Genomic DNA, 18,413 nt, shown 5'->3' with positions numbered 1-18,413 from the left:
TAGCAGTTTAGTTTCATTCTTTTGCACAAGGCTTTCCAATTTTCTCAGCACCATTTATTGAAGAGGTTTTCTTTTCTCCATTGTATGTTTTTGGCTCCTTTCTTGAAAATTATCTGCCCATTGATGTGTGTTTGTTTCTGGGTTCTCAATTCTGTTTCATTGGTCTGTGTGTCTGTTTTTCTGCCAATACCATGCTCTTGATTATTGTCACTTTCTAGTCAGGGAGTGTGATACCTTGGCTTTGTTCTTTTGTTCTCAGGATGCTTTGGATATTCGAGTCTTTTGTGATTCTATACAAATCTGCTGATCTTTTTGATTCTATTTCTTTTAAAAATACCATTGGGATTTTGATGGAGATTGCATAAATCTGTGTATTGCTTGGGGTAATATGGCCATTTTAACTATGTTGATTCTCCCAATCCATGAACACGTAATATCTTTCTTTGTGTTTTCTTCAGTTTCTTCTAACAATGTCTTATAATTTTCAGTGTACAGGTCCTTCATGTTCTTCGTTAAGCTATTCTTAGGTATTTTATTATTTTAGTTGCAGTTGCAAAAGGAATTGTTTTTTTCATTACTTTTTCTGAAATATCATTGTTAGTATATGGGAATGCAAAGCATTTTTGTACATTGATTTTGTATCTTGCAACTTTATTGTATTTGTTTATTGTTTCTAATAGTATTTTGATGGAGTTTAGGGTTTTCTATATAAAGAATCATGTTGTCTGCAAAAAGTGACAATTTGACTTCTTCATTCCCAATTTGGATGCCTTTTATTTCTTTCTGTTGTCTGATTGCTCTGGCTAGGACTTCCAATACTGTGTTGAATAACAGTGATGAGAGGATGCATTCTTTTCTTATTCCTGATCTTAGAGGAAAAGCTTTCAGTTTTTCACCATTAGTTGAGGGTTTGTTGTATATAGTCTTTATTATGTTGAGGTAATTTCCTTCTATACCCATTTTATTAAATATTTTAATCATAAATGGATGTTGTATCTTGTCAAATGTTTTTTCTGCATCTATTAATATGATCATATCATTTTTATCCTTTATTTTGTTTATGTGGTATTTCACATTAATCTATTTGCATATGTTGAACCATCCTTGCACCCCTGAAATGAACCCTACTTGACCATGATGTATAAGCTTGTTAATGTATTGTTGCATTCGATTTGCTAGTATTTTGTTTAGAATTTTTCCATCTGTATTAATCAGAGATATTGGCCTGTAGTTTTTTTTTCTTTTCTTTTCGTGTGTGTGTGTGTATGTTAGCTTCACCAACTTTTGGTATCCAGGTAATGTTGGCCTCATAAAATGAGTTAGGAAGTTTTGCCTATTCTTTCGTATTTTCGAGGAGTTTGAATCATCTTTGAATCATTAAATCATTAAATAATTACTTCAGTATTAAATCATCTTTTCATGTTTGGTATAATTCACTAGTGAAGCCGTGTGGCCCCAGACTTTTGCTTTTTGGGAAGTTTTTGATGATTGGTTCAATTTCTTTGCTGTTGATTTATCTGTTTAGATTCTCCAGTTCTTCATGATTCATTCTGGAAAGGTTATCTATTTCTAAGAACCTGTCTGTTTCTTCTAGGTTATTGAATTTGGTGGCATGTAGTCTTTCATAGTATTGTTTGATTCTTTGTATTTCTTTGGTATCTGTTGTAACTTTTCTTTCATTTCTGAGTTTTTAAAAATTTGTGTCTTTTCTCTTTTTTTCCTTATTAAATCTAGCCTGGGGTTATGTACAGCTTTTTACATGTCAGTCTCAACTTAATAAATTGTTGTTGTTGTTTTTTAATTGGGGAATGTTGGAGAGCAGTGTTTTCCCAGGACCTAACAGCTTCATGTCAAGTCATTGTTTTCAATCCAGTTTTATGGTCACAGCTCACTGGCCCATGTGGGAATTGAACCGGTGACCTTGGTGTTATGAGCACCGTGCTCCAACCACTGAGCCAACTGGCTGCCCAATAAATTGGTTTTTAAAATTTTTGATTCTCTTAAAAAATCTACTTTAAGTCTTGACCCACAGAAATAAGCATCAATTTTTTAATTCAAAAAAGATTCAATAAATTAATTTATGGTTTAGTGGACAAATATGTCTTCTCTATATGAGGATCTGTGCTTGGCTCTGAGGACCCAATTATGATTAACATTGACTGGATTAAGTCCTCAGGGATGTGGGAAAATCAGCAATTAGACAATTAGAACAATCAAAATGATGAGTTTTATGATCAAGTATGAAGAGCTATGAGAACATCAAGCTGGATCCATAACCTAGTCTGGGGTATAGGAGATTCGGATAGTCGGGAAGGGTTCCCTGAGGGAACTGATTATGTTTATGCTGACATATGAAGGATAAGTAGCCATGAAGAAGGTGGAAAAAATTGAGACACGAAAGAAGAAATAGAAAAAATGTAACAGTAACTCAAAAGAGTACTAAGTAAGGGTTCATTTGCATTACATAATTTATTCCTCATAACAACATAGAGACTCAGTTGATCATGTGTCAGGCATCTGATGCTTAAGGAAACAGAGTTAGTAAGTCAAGGCCACCTTGATAGAAATGACAGAATTGGAACTTGCTCCCAAATGAGGAACTTGTCAGTGAGGTGGGAGGTTTGAGACCATGGAAAGAGTTAGACGGATCCACCAGAAGATTCAAAGAGAAAGCTACTAAGACAATGTTGGTAAACCGCAGGCTGCAGGCTAAGTTGGGCTGCCACATGCTTCTGTAGTTGTGTTTATCTAGAACACGATCACACTCATTCCCTTCCATATTGTCTGTGGCTGCTTTTGTGCTACAAGAACAGAGGTGAGTAGTTGTAACAGAGACCACAAAGCTGAAAAGATTTAGTCTTTGGCCCTTTACAGATAAAGTTTACTGACTTATATGCTAAACAACCTAGGAAGGCCAGTTGGCCAGGGCTCATCCAATGCAGGTGAAAATCAATTTTATCAGCATAGGAAAATAATGTGAACACCAGACTGTGTGGATTTGATCCCAGCTCTGCCACCAACCAGCTGTGGGATCTTAGCCATGTTAGTAATTTCTTTGCCTCAGTTTCCTCATCTGTAAAACTCATACAATACTAGCTTCTACTTCAGAGGGTTGTTGGGAGGATGATTTGAGCTGATAAATGAAAAATATTTAAAACAGTGACTGCATGTCAGAAGAGATTTATAAATCTTAGTTTGGGTAACAATAATTATTTCACCATCTAAATCATCCTCCACTGCTTTTAGAATTAGGAGAAGTAGGTTACACAAACCAGTGCCATCCTCTCATTTCAATTTTGCTTTCTAGAACATTTAAAACTGTCTCTTCAGTGGGGGGATGAGTGAAAAAATTAAGGGGAATGTAGTCAGTAATGTTGTGGTAAATTTGCACAGTAACAGATGATTACTAGAATTAGTGGGGTGAGCACATTGTAAAGTATTAAAATGTGTAATCACTATACTGAAATAAGTATAACTAATACAATATTGTATAACAACTATTTTAAATAAATAAATAAAAACCAAAGAAGTTTTCTTAATTAATGCAATAAATATTTAATATACATTTACTAATCTACAAGATGCAATTAATGTTATACCAATAAATAGTCATTAATATAATATATAATTAATATATAAAGTAATTGAATCTAAAAGTTCAAAAAATTATCATGTCAATTATTTTAACTATATATTAATTTATAATCATTAGCAATCATTAATATTATATAAGTGTATTGTTAATATTATACTCTATATATATATAATTATTAAATATTCTATATAATTAATATTTAAAACACTTAAAACTCTAGGACTTAAAAACAGTTACTTGAATGAAGATAATATTCCACCTGGAAGACGTCTTTGGAGCGATTATTGAGTGTTTCGCTGTTCATCATATTCTTGTGAAATCAAAATACTGCGTTGGTTCCCTGCTGGCCCTGGTCATGTGGAGAAGACAAGGACAGTGGGAATTTGCACTTACCGGGTGGGTGTCCCATAAAGTTGAGGCCTGGACACTGCGGAAATGGCCACGATCACAGCCGGGACTCCGTAGCCCACAGGGAACATGAACTTCTTCATGAACCTGCTCACGCTGGAGTAGTTGACCACCGTCAGGTTGCGTGCAGTGAGGAAGAGGTGCAGGCCGTCCAGCAGCATCCAGGTGAAGGACGCCAGGTAGAGGTAGTGTAAGGCACCAGCGATGATGGCGCACAGCACCTGGGGGGAGTGAGAGTCACCAGGGGAGGGGAGGCCCCAGGACCTCTCCTGCTCCTTGCCATTGGGGAGAACTCGGATGTGTATGAAGGAGTTGTTACAAGAGGGTTTGTCTGCTGGTTGCCTCACTTGGTGTGAAAGTGGCTACTCACTGCTCTAACCTTCCCACAATCCAAGGCCATTTTATTAAGGTGTCGATGCAGCATGGGCCCATGAACTCCGCGTCCCCTGGGCAGGGGAGGGGGTCTTTTGGGACAGTGTCAGTACCTTGGGCTCAGTTCTGTCGATGGCCGTGAGGAAGAGCAGGTGGGCCAGGAAGAGGCAGAGCGAGAGCTGCAGGTGGAGCGAGGTGCTGGTGTTCTGGATGGCTTTGCACAGCAGGAAGGTGAGGGCCGCCAGGAGGAGGCACAGCAGAGACAGGCTCAGCCCCAAGTAGGTGATCACAGCCAGGGCGGGATCCTCCTCCTGGGACCCAGCGAAGAGAGATCACAGTCACACTTTCCTGCTCTGGGGTAAAATTGTGCTTTTCAAAGTACACAGACTAGAATAGCAAAGCATAAACAACAATAGTGCCAAGTGTAGGCAAGATGGAGCACTTGGAACTCTCATACACTGCTAAGTGAGAAGGTAAAAGGTAACATCTATACTGGAATGGAGTTTGGCAGTTTCTTATAAAGTTAAACATATACTGACTATATGACCTGACAATTACATTTCTGAGTATTTATCCAAGAGAAATGAAAACAAATGTTCACAAACAGAAAGTTTAAGAATGCTCGTAATAGCTTTATTCATAATAGCCTATTGGGAAACAATGCAAATGTCCTTTAACTGGAGAACAGATAAATTGTGGTGTAGTCATACATGCAACGCTCTAGAGCATTATAAGGAATGACCTATAGTTATTACACACAATATAGTAACATGGGAGAATCCCATAGACATTATGTTGAACAAAGAAGCCAGACATGAAAGAGAATGATTTTATACTACTGAATAATTCTAGAACAGTCAAAATTAAACTATGGGAGACGTCATCAAAATGGCGGCATGAGGTGAACCTCTGTAAAGCTCCCCTGGAATTTGCAATTAATTGAACAACAATAACTCCAAAAAGGACTCCCTGTACAGCAGACAGGCAAGACGAACAGGCCCACTACTGAATTCACCTAAGGTGGGAGAATTGCGTGAGCGGGGGAAGAGGGAAGGCAGAAGTGCGGAGACGGAACCACACGGGTGCAGGCTGCAGACCTAGATCAGGGCTCCGAGCTCGCTGCATCCTGGAACTACCGCAGCTGCGGGAGAGGGAAGAACACGGACTGCTAGGGTTCCGTTTACAGCTCACAGGGCTGAGGGGGCAGCATATAACCATGGCTGAACCCAACGCTCACGGCAGACACCTCGGAGCAAAGACTGAGGGAAGAAGGCTGAAAACGGTGGTTTAAGCCTTCACTGCCGAGCAGAGAACGGAAGCCTTAGGCACTGAGACTGGCAGCTCCCTTTCAGAGCTCGCCTCTCAGAGCTCGCCCCCCCCCACCACTTGCCTGGTGGTAGAAGTGGAACAGTAGCAGTGTCAGATCAAAAAGAACAGAATATTTGCTGTTCTGAGAACTGTGGACCGCAGACACAGATTTGCAGCCCAACTAGTTCACGCAAAGGGGAGGGAGCTGTGGAAGCGGGACCGGCTGTGGTGGTGGTCGCCGCCATTGCCTGCGCCACCTCTCACAACTCAACCCGCTCCTGGCCCCACTATCTGGGCGGATCCCTGCAAAACTAAACAGAACTGCTGAAACATATGGGCTCTGAATCTGGTGCAGAAAGAGCTTTGGAACTTCAAAAGCTCTCTGCACCCCCGCAAGGACGTGGCGCCCTATGACCCAGGCAAACTGTTGAGAGAGGAGAGGCCCATCTACCAGGGATTCCCCCCATTTTGTGAGAAACTGGAATAGTGCAGAGAAAAAACAGCACTACTGTGTGAGAGAGGAAAAAAAAAGGCTGCAGTCGGAGAGAAAATAAAACATTCTACCAACAAGTATTGGAAAACAAAAGAAAGACCTCTACCTATCAACCTGTTGCAGAAGCCACTCTGTAGATGTCTAGGAAGAGAAATAATAAATCAGCAATTGCCATGAATAACCAAGGCAGCTCAGAAAGAAAGTGAAAAGTCTCCAAAAAAGGAACTTAAAGATATGGAAACATGTGACTTAAATGATAGAGAATTCAAGATTGCAGTTCTGAAAAAACTCAACAAGATGCAAGAAAACACAGAAAGGCAATTTAATGAACTCAGAAATGCAATCAAAGAACAACATGAGCATTTTACAAAAGAGATTGAAATTTTGAAAAAGAACCAAATAGAATTTCTGGAGATTAAGAACTCAATAGAAGAAATTAACAATAAAATATCCAGCTTAGGTAGTAGAGTTGACCAGATGGAGGAAAGAATCAGTGACATCGAAGATAGGAACCTGGAATTTACACAGATGGAAGAAGAAAGAGACTTGAGACTTAAAAGAAATGAAAGAACTCTACGAGAACTTTCTGACTCCATCAGAAAGAGCAATATAAAAATAATGGGCATACCAGAAGGAGAAGAAAGAGGGAAGGGAACAGAGAATATATTCAAACAAATCGTCGATGAGAACTTCCCAAACTTGTGGAAAGAACTGGATCCTCGAATCCAAGAAGCAAATAGAACACCTAATTACCTCAATCCCAACAGGCCTTCACCAAGGCACATTGTATTGAAGCTGTCTAAAATCAATGACAAAGAAAGAATCCTCAAGGCAGCCAGGGAAAAGAAGACGGTAACTTACAAAGGAAAGCCCATTAGATTATCATCAGATTTTTCAGCAGAAACTCTACAAGCTAGGAGGGAATGGAACCAAATATTCAAACTATTGAAAGAGAGAAATTATGAACCAAGAATAATATATCCAGCAAAGATCTCCTTTAGATATGAAGGAGGAATAAAGACCTTTCCAGACATCCAGAAGCTGAGGGAATTTTCTAATACCCGACCTGCACTACAAGAAATACTAAAGTAGGCTATTAGACCACCATCAACAGGGACAACTTGTGGCAACCGAAACATAAAAAGGGGGAGCGTAAAGGCCTGAACTGGAATATGGGAATAGAGAAAGTAAGCATACTGAAGAAACTGGAATACTCTAAATATCAAACTTTCTTTTACATAAACTTAAGGGTAACCACTCAAAAAACATCCAGATCTGAAATATATACTGTAATAAAAGAAGAAACAGAGGAAAACATCATAGAATACCACTACACAGAAATAATAGACAACAACAAAAAGGCAAAGAAACAATGGAGACACAGCCTTACCAGAAAACTAAAGACAGAATGACAGGAAATCCTCACATATCAATAATCACCCTAAATGTAAATGGACTTAACTCACCAATAAAGAGACACAGAGTAGCAGATTGGATCAAAAAAATAAACCCAACCATATGCTGTCTCCAAGAGACATATCTCAGCTACAAGGACAAGCATAGACTCAAAGTGAAAGGGTGGAAATTGACACTCCAAGCAAATGGTACCCAGAGAAAATCAGGTGTAGCCATAATGATTTCCAATGAAACAGACTTCAGGGTGAAAAAGATAACAAGAGACAAAGATGGACATTTCATAATGGTAAAGGGGACTATACAACAAGAAGACATAACAGTCATCAATATTTATGCCCCCAATCAGGGAGCACCGAAATATACCAAGCAACTACTAACAGAACTAAAGGGAGAAATTGACCAAAACACAATTACACTAGGGGACTTAAATACATGATTGACAGCTATGGATTGATCATCCAAACAGAAGATAAATAACGAAATCGCAGCTCTAAATGACACATTAGATGAAATGGACATAATTGACATATATAGAGCATTTCATCCTAAAACATCAGACTATACATTCTTTCTAGTGTACATGGAACATTCTCAAGGATAGACCATATATTGGGACACAAAATCAGCCTCAGCAAATTTAAGAAGATTGAAATCATACCAAGCATATTCTCTGATCACAAAGCTTTGAAATTGGATATCAACTGCAAAAAGAAAGCAGGAAAAAACACAAATACATGGAGATTAAACAACATACTTTTAAAGAACGACTGGGTCAAAGAAGAAATTAGAGGAGAGCTCAAAAGGTACATAGAAACAAATGACAATGAAAATACATCCTACCAAAATTTTTGGGATGCCGCGAAAGCAGTTTTAAGAGGGAAATTTATATCATTACAGGCCTATCTCAAGAAACAAGAAAAATCTCAAATAAATAACCTCATGTTACACCTTAAAAAACTCGAAAAAGAAGAACAAGCGAAACCCAAGGTCAACAGAAGAAAGGAAATAACAAAAATCAGAGCAGAACTAAATGAAATAGAGAACAAAAAGACAATAGAAAAAATTAATGTGACAAAGAGCAGGTTGTTTGAAAAGATTAACAAAATCGACAAACCCTGGCTAGACTCATTAAGATAAAAAGAGAGAAGACACTAATTAACAAAATCAGAAATGAAAAAGGGGAAGTTATCACGGTCACCACAGAAATACAAAGGATTATCCAAGAATACTATGAAGGACTATATGCCACCAAATTTAATAACTTAGAAGAAATGGACAAGTTCTTAGAAACATACAGCCTTCCAAGGCTGAATCATGAAGAACTGGAAAATCTAAACAGGCCGATCACCAGTAACGAAATTGAATAAGTCATCAAATACCTTCCCAAAATCAAAAGTCCTGGACCAGATGGCTTCACCAGTGAATTCTACCAAACCTTCAAAGAGGATCTAATACCAATCCTGCTCAAACTCTTCCAAAAAATTGAAGAAGAATCAGTACTCCCTAACTCATTTTATGAGGCCAACATTACCCTGATACCAAAACCTGGTAAGGACAACACACACACAAAAAAACTACAGACCTATATCTCTGATGAATACAGATGTTAAAATCCTAAACAAAATTCTAGCAAATCGAACACAACAATGCATTAAAAAGATTATTCATCACGACCAAGTGGGGTTCATCCCCGGGGCACAAGGATGGTTCAACATTCCCAAATCCATCAATGTGATACATCACATAAACAAAATAAAGGACAAAAATCATATGATTCTATCAATTGATGCAGAAAAATCATTTGATAAGATACAACATCCATTTATGATTAAAACACTTACTAAAATTTGTATGGAAGGAAAATACCTCAACATAATAAAGGCCATATACGACAAGCCCTCAGCTAACCTCATAATTAATGGTGAAAAGCTGAAGCCCTTTGCTCTACGTTCAGGAACACGACAAGGTTGTCCCCTATCACCTCTGCTTTTCAACATAGTGTTGGAAGTCCTCGCCAGAGCTATCAGGCAAGAGAAAGAAATAAAAGGCATCAAAATTGGGAATGAAGAAGTTAAATTGTCACTCTTTGCAGATGACATGATGCTATATATAGAAAACCCTAAAGACTCCACCAAAAAGCTATTAGAAACAAAATGAATACAGTAAAGTTGCTGGCTACAAAATCAACGTACAAAAGTCCATTGCTTTCCTATATACCAACAATGAAATCTCAGAAAAAGAGATAGAAAAAACAATTCCTTTTGCAATGCAGCAAAAAGAATAAAATACCTAGGAATAAACTTAACCAAGGATGTGAAGGATTTATATGCTGAAAACTATAAGACATTTTTAAAAGAAATTGAAGAAGACACAAAGAAATGGAAAGACATTCCGTGCTCATGGATTGGAAGAATCAACATAGTTAAAATGGCCATATTACCCAAAGCCATATAGAGATTTAATGCAATCCCCATCAAAATCCCAATGGCATTTTTTAAAGAAATAGGACAAAAAAATCATCAGATTTGTTTGGAACCACAAAAGACCCCGAATAGCCAAAGCAATATTAAATAAAAGAACAATACTGGAGGTATCACACTCCCTGATTTTTGCTTGTACTACAGGGCTACAATAATCAAAACAGATTGGTATTGGCAGAAAAACAGACACATAGACCAATGGAATAGAATTGAGAACCCAGAAATAAAACCACATAAATATGGACAGATAATTTTTGACAAAGAAGCTAAAGACATACAATGGAGGAAAGACAGCCTCTTCAATAAATGGTGCTGGGAGAATTGGATAGCTATGTGCAAAAGAATGAAACTGGACTGCTATCTGTCACCATGTACCAAAATTAATTCAAAATGGATCAAAGACTTAAGCATAAGACCTGACACAATAAACTGCATTGAAGAAAACATAGGTACTAAACTTATGGACCTTGGGTTCAAAGAGCATTTTATGAATTTGACGCCAAAGGCAAGGGAAGTAAAAGCTAAAATAAATGAATGGGACTATATGAAACTTAAAAGTTTCTGCACAGCAAAAGAAACCATCGACAAAATAAAGAGGCAACCGACCTAATGGGAGAAGATTTTTCCAAACAGTGCCTCCAATAAGGGGCTAATATCCAAAATATACAAGGAACTCATGAAGCTCAACAACAAAAAAACAAACAACCCAATTGAAAAATGGGCAGACGACCTGAAGAGACATTTCTCCAAAGAGGACATACAAATGGCAAATAGACATATGAAAAAATGCTCAACATCACTAATCATCAGAGAAATGCAAATAAAAACCACAATGAGATATCACCTCACCCCAGTCAGAATGGCTATCATCAAGACAAATAACAAGTGTTGGAGAGGCTGTGGAGAAAAAGGAACCCTCATACACTGTTAGTGGGAATGGAGACTGGTGCAGCCGTTATGGAAGGCAGTGTGGTGGTTCCTCAAAAAATTATGAATAGAATTACCATATGACCCAGCAATCCCTCTCCTGGGTGTCTACCCCCAAAATTTGAAAACATTTATACATAAAGACACGTGTGCTCCAACGTTCATTACAGTGGCCAAGACATGGAAACAACCAAAATGTCCTTTGATAGATGAATGGATAAAGAAGTTGTGGTATATATACACAATGGAATACACTTCGGCGGTAAGGAAAGATGATATAGGAGCATTTGTGACAACATGGATGGATCTTGAGAGTATAATGCTAAGTGAAATAAGTCAGACAGAAAAAGCAGAGAACCCTACGATTTCACTGATATGTGGTATATAAACCCAAAACAACAAAAGAACAAGACAAACAAATGAGAAACAAAAACTCATAGACACATACAATAGTTTAGTGGTTACCAGAGGGTAAGAGGGGCGGGGGGTGGGAGATGAGGGTAAGGGGGATCAAATATATGGTGATGGAAGGAGAACTGACTCTGGGTGGTGAACAAACAATGGGATTTATAGATGATGTAATACAGAATTGTACACCTGAAATCTGTGTAATTTCACTAACAATTGTCACCCCAATAAATTAAAAAAATATTTCAATAGTTTTCAAATTAAATTAATTTTGTGAATTCAAAAAAAAAATTAAAACTCTGGAGATAAAAATCAGATCCATAGTTTCCTGGGTGTGTAGATGAAAGATTGACTGAGATTGGAATTAGGGACTCTCTGGGTTTATGGAAAGGGTCTATATCTCAATTGGGGTTGTAGTTACAGGGGTCTTATTATTGTCAAAACTCATGAACTGTATAATTATAATCTGACATTTATGCAAATATATTGTACCCCAATAAAGTCAATTAAAAAATTAATTACTTGGGGGTCTGATGTCCAATGGGGAGACAGAGCTGTTTATTCTACTCAGTGGTACCCATGGAAGACAATTAAGTTCGCGAACTCTTCCTAGAGAAAGTTCTACATACCTCATTGCTGACTATCACTACGGTCACCTTCGAAGTGCTCCCCTTGGGAAGCTATGCACCTAGTCCACCCTTCCAAGCAATTTGGAACTCTTTTCCTGGAATGGCCATCAAAGCTGTCATATTGCCCTTAATGTCCTGAATGTCATCAAAATGTCTTCCTTTCAATATTCGCCTTATCTTCAGGTAAAGAAAGCAGTCACTCGGAGCCAGATCAGGCGAGTATGCAGGGTGTTCTAATACAGTTATTTGTTTTCTAGCTAAAAACCCTCTCATAGACAGTGCCGTGTGAGCTCTTGCATCATTGTCGTGATGCAAGAGCCATGGATTATTGGCGAAAAGTTCAGGTCATCCTACTTTCATGCAGCCTTTTCAGCACTTCCAAATAGTAAACTTGGTTAACTGTTTGTCCGGTTGGTACAAATTCATAATGAATAATCCCTCTGACATCAAAATAAGGTTAGCAACAGCATGCAACTAGTTCGTGAACTTAATTGTCACACCTTCTTCAAGATACTAAGCCTCTGAACCCATGAAAGTTGTATTTTGTTCCTGAAATTTGTGCATCACTAAGCTTATTAGGTTTACATGTTGCTTTCCTAGAAGTGATACTCCATTTTAGCCCCATTTCCTACCAAACCCAATTACCTGAGGTCACCTTCATGAGTATTTGTATTAGCATAGATGAGAAAGAATAATATTTATGGGGTGGGAAAAATAAGATGGACCACAAAAGCACATGCATTTATCTGTCTCTCCTCTTACCCTCCCATTTTCCTCATTCCAAATTTTAGTATTTTTCAAGTTTTAAAGGAAACCCTTGGCTGAAAGCAAATATCAATTATTTTGGTATTGAAGACACACACACACACACACACACACACACACACACACAGCCCTCTTCTTGGAAATAATCCAAATGCCAGAAACAAAAACACCATTTCAATTTTCTGTGGAACTAGAGAATAATTGGAAGAGATGGTAAAATTAGAGAAGAATGACTAGAGGTGCACATGGGAGGAAACCTGAATAATCTGTTTCATGATTATGATAGAGGAAATGATGAAGGCAGGAGTTTCCTTATACCAGTCTGTTTAAAGATTCAGAGGAGTTGAAGCAAGGTGTATAATTGCACAAATAGACCATATTTGCAGAAGAAATTTGACTCTGCCTGTGGAGGAAAACACAGATTTTGCTCAGGAAAGCCTCACCACTGACGTTTCATTTAGCTTGGATAAATTTTTAAAACTCACATAAAATCTCTGTGATAGTTTGTAATATAGCCACAACCATGTTTTCACAGAAATATCTTGGAAATAACTCCTCCAGGAACCATTTGCTTTAAAGATAAGTAATCAGAAGAACAAACACAATATTTATAGAAAATGTTACAAAAAGAAAAAGATAGAAAAAAATTCTAAGGAAGGGAGATTTGCCAAATAACTGTTACTTACCATGGAGCAAATGAAAGTTGTGATGTTATTTACCATGAATACGAATATGTAAGGAAGCGCTTGCCTTCATAAGCAAGAAATAAAAGCAGAGGTGAAACATCTCAGAGAAGAGAGGTCTTAATGAAATTTTGTATCAGAAAAGCTCAGTAAATAAAGGGCAAGGAAAAAGCCCTACAGTAAAAAGGCAAAAATTAAGGATGTTATATAAGAATAGATCCTGATGGAAACACAGCTTAAAGGACATAGAGAATGAAAATAGAAAACAGTGAGCAAAATTAACATTAAAAAAGAGGTGAAAAAGAATCAGAGGAATACTCCATTGTATAAATATACCACAGTTTCTTAATCTAGTCGTCTACCAAGTGGAGTACACTGGGAAAAGAGTCAATAAAATTGTAATAGATATGTGCAATGTCAGAGGGGTAGTAGATTGAGGGAGGGCGGGTTATGACTTTGTGAGGGGTGCAAATGTCTATTACATTGTTTTGAACACCTGAAATGAAAAAAAAAAAGTCAGAGGAAAAAGAAATATGGGAGTCAGGCAAAAGAGAGCCACAATATGCATAATTGGAGTATTCAATGAAGAAAATCAAATTAATGAAGAGAGTAAATACTGAAAAATCGATTTCAAGACATTATTTTCCAAAAGAAAATAAAAGTTGAATTTATACACTTAAACACCTAGCATGGATGGTTGGGATGAATAGCCAAGAATGATGGTACTGTTGCCAAACTTTAAAATTTAAAGGAATCCGCTGAGTAGCTACATAAATGTGTTGAAATGTAGCAATATCTATCAAAATTATAACTACAAATTTGACCCATCAATGTTACTGAAACATTGTAGAAGCAAAATACTGAAAAGAAAATGTTTATCGTTAGAACTTGTTAGACTATAGAACAGCCATAAATGGAAAGCTATATAGATGTAAAAATGAATGAGAACGTTCTTTATATGCCAATATAGAACATCTCAAATATTTTAAGTGAAAAAAAAATGCATGAGAGTGAATATGGCATGCAATGGCTTGAGTGAAAACAAAATTGTGTATTATGCGTATGTGCTTCTTCATACATAAAATACCTCTAACAGGATTCAGAAGAAACTGATATTTCTTCTAAGAAGGGCCCTGATCACTGAGCAATATGAGTGGGAAAGAGCCTTTTCAATGTTACCCTTTTCTGTTCCTTTTGAGTTTTAAACCATGTAAATATTTTTATCTCTTCAAAAATTTATATTAGGAAACTCACAACGCACTCTATTCTATAACAAAGTGTCATGAAAAAACACATTTTTTGAGGGGGGGGAGATGAATTGTTGAATTTTTCTGGATTTCCTGAAAGCTTGGCCATTTAGTTAAGAGTTCTCATTCTTATATCTTATATAACCATTACCTGAGGTAACCTGGGTGAATCCCAATTCCTGGTGAACGCACAAAAGAAGAAACCACATTGCCTGGCCAGGAAAGAAGGACAGTTTGGCCCTTGATGTGGCTGCTTTCACTGGATTGCCTCTGACCTCTCTTATCACATCTCTTTCTAGTCCCTGCAGTTCCAAGCATTCCTATCTCATAGCTCCTCTTAGAGCTCTCACCTGCACATCGTACTGGGCCATGAGGACGGCAAAGCTGCTGAGGTGGGTGCATTGACAGGTGGTGCTGGTGTTTCTGGTGCCCACCATCCAGCAGCCTTTGGTGGCCCAGTGACCACATCCATCCTGGCCATGTTCCCAGAAGACACAGAGCATCTCCTCCCTTGGCCCAGGGATCACTGGCTGTAGGAACAGGGCACAGGTGTGAGCTGATTAGTGGTTCTGCCACTCAGAGATGCTGAGTCAAAGATGACTCAGGAAGGGCTGACTTTCCTGGAGAGGCAATGCACCTGTGGGGGAGCCCCCCAAACTGAGATGAGCAGCAAGGCCGTGTCCAGGACTCAGGCTCCTCCCACATCCACAGTGCCATCCCACCAGCACTTACATGGTGGGAGAAGCTGAAAGTGACCGTGGAGCTGAGGTTCTGGGTGTCCTTGTCACTCAGAAAAGCGGAGTTGACATCTGAGAGCAGGATGGGGGAGACTCCCTGCCATAAGCCCTTGTGTGTCTCATGCAGAACTGCCTGCTTCGCAGGCTCCAGGACCAACGGGGCCTCAGCCAGCAACTTGCTCATCCCTGGTATGGAGACAAGGCCCACGACAGAAGGGCCTGCAGGACGAGGCCAAGGTTGACATCTCAGGGTCACCATCAGGGCTCCTTCCTCCTCACATGGACTCTCCCTAGTGGCGCTACCCACCTTACACTTTATTTTAATCTTTAATTCTCTGTGTGTCACATCCTGGCTGTCTTGTCTCATGGCAAGTTCTCAGTGGCCTTCCCCTCCCCCTCTCAGTCATTACCCAAGTCACCAGATTCCTGCACCACGTCCCAGTTCAACAGCATCTTTGCCTGGCTCTGGCCCAAGGTGACATCTCCAACTCCTTGCTCCTGCACATTCAGAGACAGTTCTGTAGTGGTGGCAGTGGCATGAAGGATGAGAGAAGTCAGGTTATTGCTTGCAATACTGGGATTATATTTTTCAGTATGCTGGTAAATCACATATTATAATTATAATTATAAATTATTATAATTATAAATTATAAGTACTAAAATGAGAGTAATGTGGCTGGTTTGATACTGTTACTTGAGCATTTTTAAATGCTGAAAACAAAAGTGTCTCCAAAGGTTGCACTTATTTAAAAAATATTCTACTAAAACTGCATAATCTCAAGGAAAGGAAGAAAATGCTCGTGGACAAGGCAAGGCTTCTGTTGCAGTGACGATTCTAACTATAGCTCAAAGATTTAAAAAATTTAAATGTATACAACTGTTAAATCTGAGGTAGGTATTTGCAATTCAAAGTCTGACAAGGGTCTAGTGTCCAGAATATACAAAGAGTTCTTAAAACTCAAGAATAAGACAAATAACCCAGTTTAAAAATGGGTAAAAGATTTGAATAGACATTTCTCCAAAGAGGATATAGAAAGTTCCAGTAAACCCATGAAAAGACATTTAACATCTTTAGCTACTAGGTAAATGAAAATTAAAACCACACTGAAATACCACTTCACACCTACTAGGATGGCTATAATCAAAAACTCAAAGAATAACAAATGTTGGCAACAATCTGAAAAAATTGGAACCCTTATACACTGCTGGTGGGAATGTAAATGGTGCAGCCATTGTGGAAAAACAGTTTAGCATTCTTAAAATGTTAAACATAGAGTTACTATATGTTCCATCAATTCCACTCCTAGCTATCTACCCAAAAGAAGTAAAAACATATATCTACACAAATATTTGTGCATGAATATTAATTTGTAAGAGCCCCAAAGCAGAAAAAACCCAAGTGCTCGTTAAATGATGAATAGATAAATAAAACGTGTATAACCATATAATGGCATACTATTTGACAATAAAAAGAAATGAAGTACTGATTCATGCTACAACATGATGAACCTTAAAAACATGCTGAGTGAGAGAAGCCAACGACATAAGACCATATATTATATGTATGACCATTTGTATGAAGTGACCAGGATAAGTAAATTTGTAGAGGAAGAAAGCAAATTAGTGGTTGCCAGGAATGGGACTGACTGCTAATGGGTATGGGGTTTCTTCTTGAAATGATGAAAATGTTCTGCAATTATTTAGTGGTGATGGTTGCACAACTTTGTGAATATGCTAAAAACCATTAATTAAACATTTTAAAGTGGCAGTATATGGTGTGTAAATTATATCCCAATAATACTGTTGTAAAACACCTGATCAAGGTGAGTATGCCTGGTAATTGCCATCTACATATAGTAAAGTTAAAAAAAAAAGTCTGGAAATGCTTTCTTTGAAGTAAAAATAGAACCATTAACAAAATAATTGCAATGACCAGATTATTTGAGGATGAAGGAGTCAGAGGAAAATATTTGCAGTCAGTTTTTAATTCTCTCTTCATCATCTCCCTGGGCAGTATAGGTGTTGAAAGAGCTGATAAAATTGCACAAAAATAAACATGTTACAATGAAACCATTGAAATAATGTTATTTAAGATTGTACTTAAAATAGTACTTTAAATAATAATATGGAATTTTCAATGTTTCAAGATTAATTGTGTTTTATTCATTTGCAAGCAGTGTTTATTTTTGAATTGCTGGTATTTTATGTTATAATTGTAAAAATGATATATTAAATGATGTACTTATTGATATTTGTATATATTTATTTTTGCTTATCATTTAAAAATTTTTAAGCTTTGCGCTTGAAAAAAATAAAGGACTTAGTTTTGCAGGACTTATTAATGAGTAATATTTAATTTTAAATAAAATTCTGAGATGTGAGTGTGGTCCCTTGGCTCCAATGGAGCAGTCTCTAGGAAGATAGAGGAATTAGATGGTGAACAGGTGGAGCAGGAGCCTGGGGCAGACCCAGGTACTTACCTGTGCCTGCAGGAGCATGCAGAGTCAATGGCCCATTAGGCAAGAGCTGGCTCAGCCCTCTCAGAACATCCTCCAGGCCAATGAGCAGGTTGGTGGCCACACAGTGCTGCTCTGAGTGTGGCAGGCTCTCCAGGTCACCAGGGGTCTCCAAAAGCTCATCCACTTCCTGCACAAGATCCTGAAGAAATGGGGACACAGAGTCAGTGGGCAACAGACCACAGGGGCTGCATGAAGACTCTGATTATTTAGCCCCAGAGAACTGTTTATTTGGAAAATAACAATGGCACTGAATTCAATTCCTCAGATGACCCTTGCTGCTTAAATCTCAGCCACTCAGAGGTCAACCTGGGTCAAGAATTTCAAAGGATGACATAAACCCAAAGTCCCGAACCAACAATAAGGAAAGAACCATAAATTAGTGCACCTGAGTGTCTTTAAAAGTGCTTCTAGATACCAGAGTGCCCC

The 18,413-nt window shown here is 38.1% G+C and overlaps 1 protein-coding gene across 9 annotated transcripts in view; it reads right to left on the bottom strand.

The window, feature by feature from the left end:
- LOC308508697 (adhesion G protein-coupled receptor E2-like) overlaps positions 1 to 18,413 on the bottom strand; it is a 46,421-nt gene that overhangs the window by 6,702 nt on the left and 21,306 nt on the right. For 8 of the 9 annotated variants that reach the window (XR_013995068.1, XR_013995069.1, XR_013995070.1 and 5 more), the window contains 6 exons: positions 17,949 to 18,126; positions 15,879 to 15,986; positions 15,464 to 15,687; positions 15,082 to 15,261; positions 4,489 to 4,686; positions 3,989 to 4,224 (listed from right to left, as the gene is read on the bottom strand). Coding sequence is in view for 6 of the 9 variants with exons in the window: in XM_081075804.1 (XP_080931930.1) it covers positions 3,989 to 4,224; positions 4,489 to 4,686; positions 15,082 to 15,261; positions 15,464 to 15,687; positions 15,879 to 15,986; positions 17,949 to 18,126 (1,124 nt within the window). In the remaining 3 variants the exon portion in view is untranslated. The remainder of the gene's footprint in view (positions 1 to 3,988; positions 4,225 to 4,488; positions 4,687 to 15,081; positions 15,262 to 15,463; positions 15,688 to 15,878; positions 15,987 to 17,948; positions 18,127 to 18,413) is intronic. The other variant, XM_081075807.1, reaches the window with a different exon arrangement.

Source organism: Rhinolophus hipposideros (assembly GCF_964194185.1).
Source record: "Rhinolophus hipposideros genome assembly, chromosome: 16".
NCBI classification, from domain to species: Eukaryota; Metazoa; Chordata; class Mammalia; order Chiroptera; family Rhinolophidae; genus Rhinolophus; species Rhinolophus hipposideros.
The sequence above is the reverse complement of the archived record's forward strand: the minus strand, read 5'-3'. Positions and strand labels throughout refer to the sequence as shown.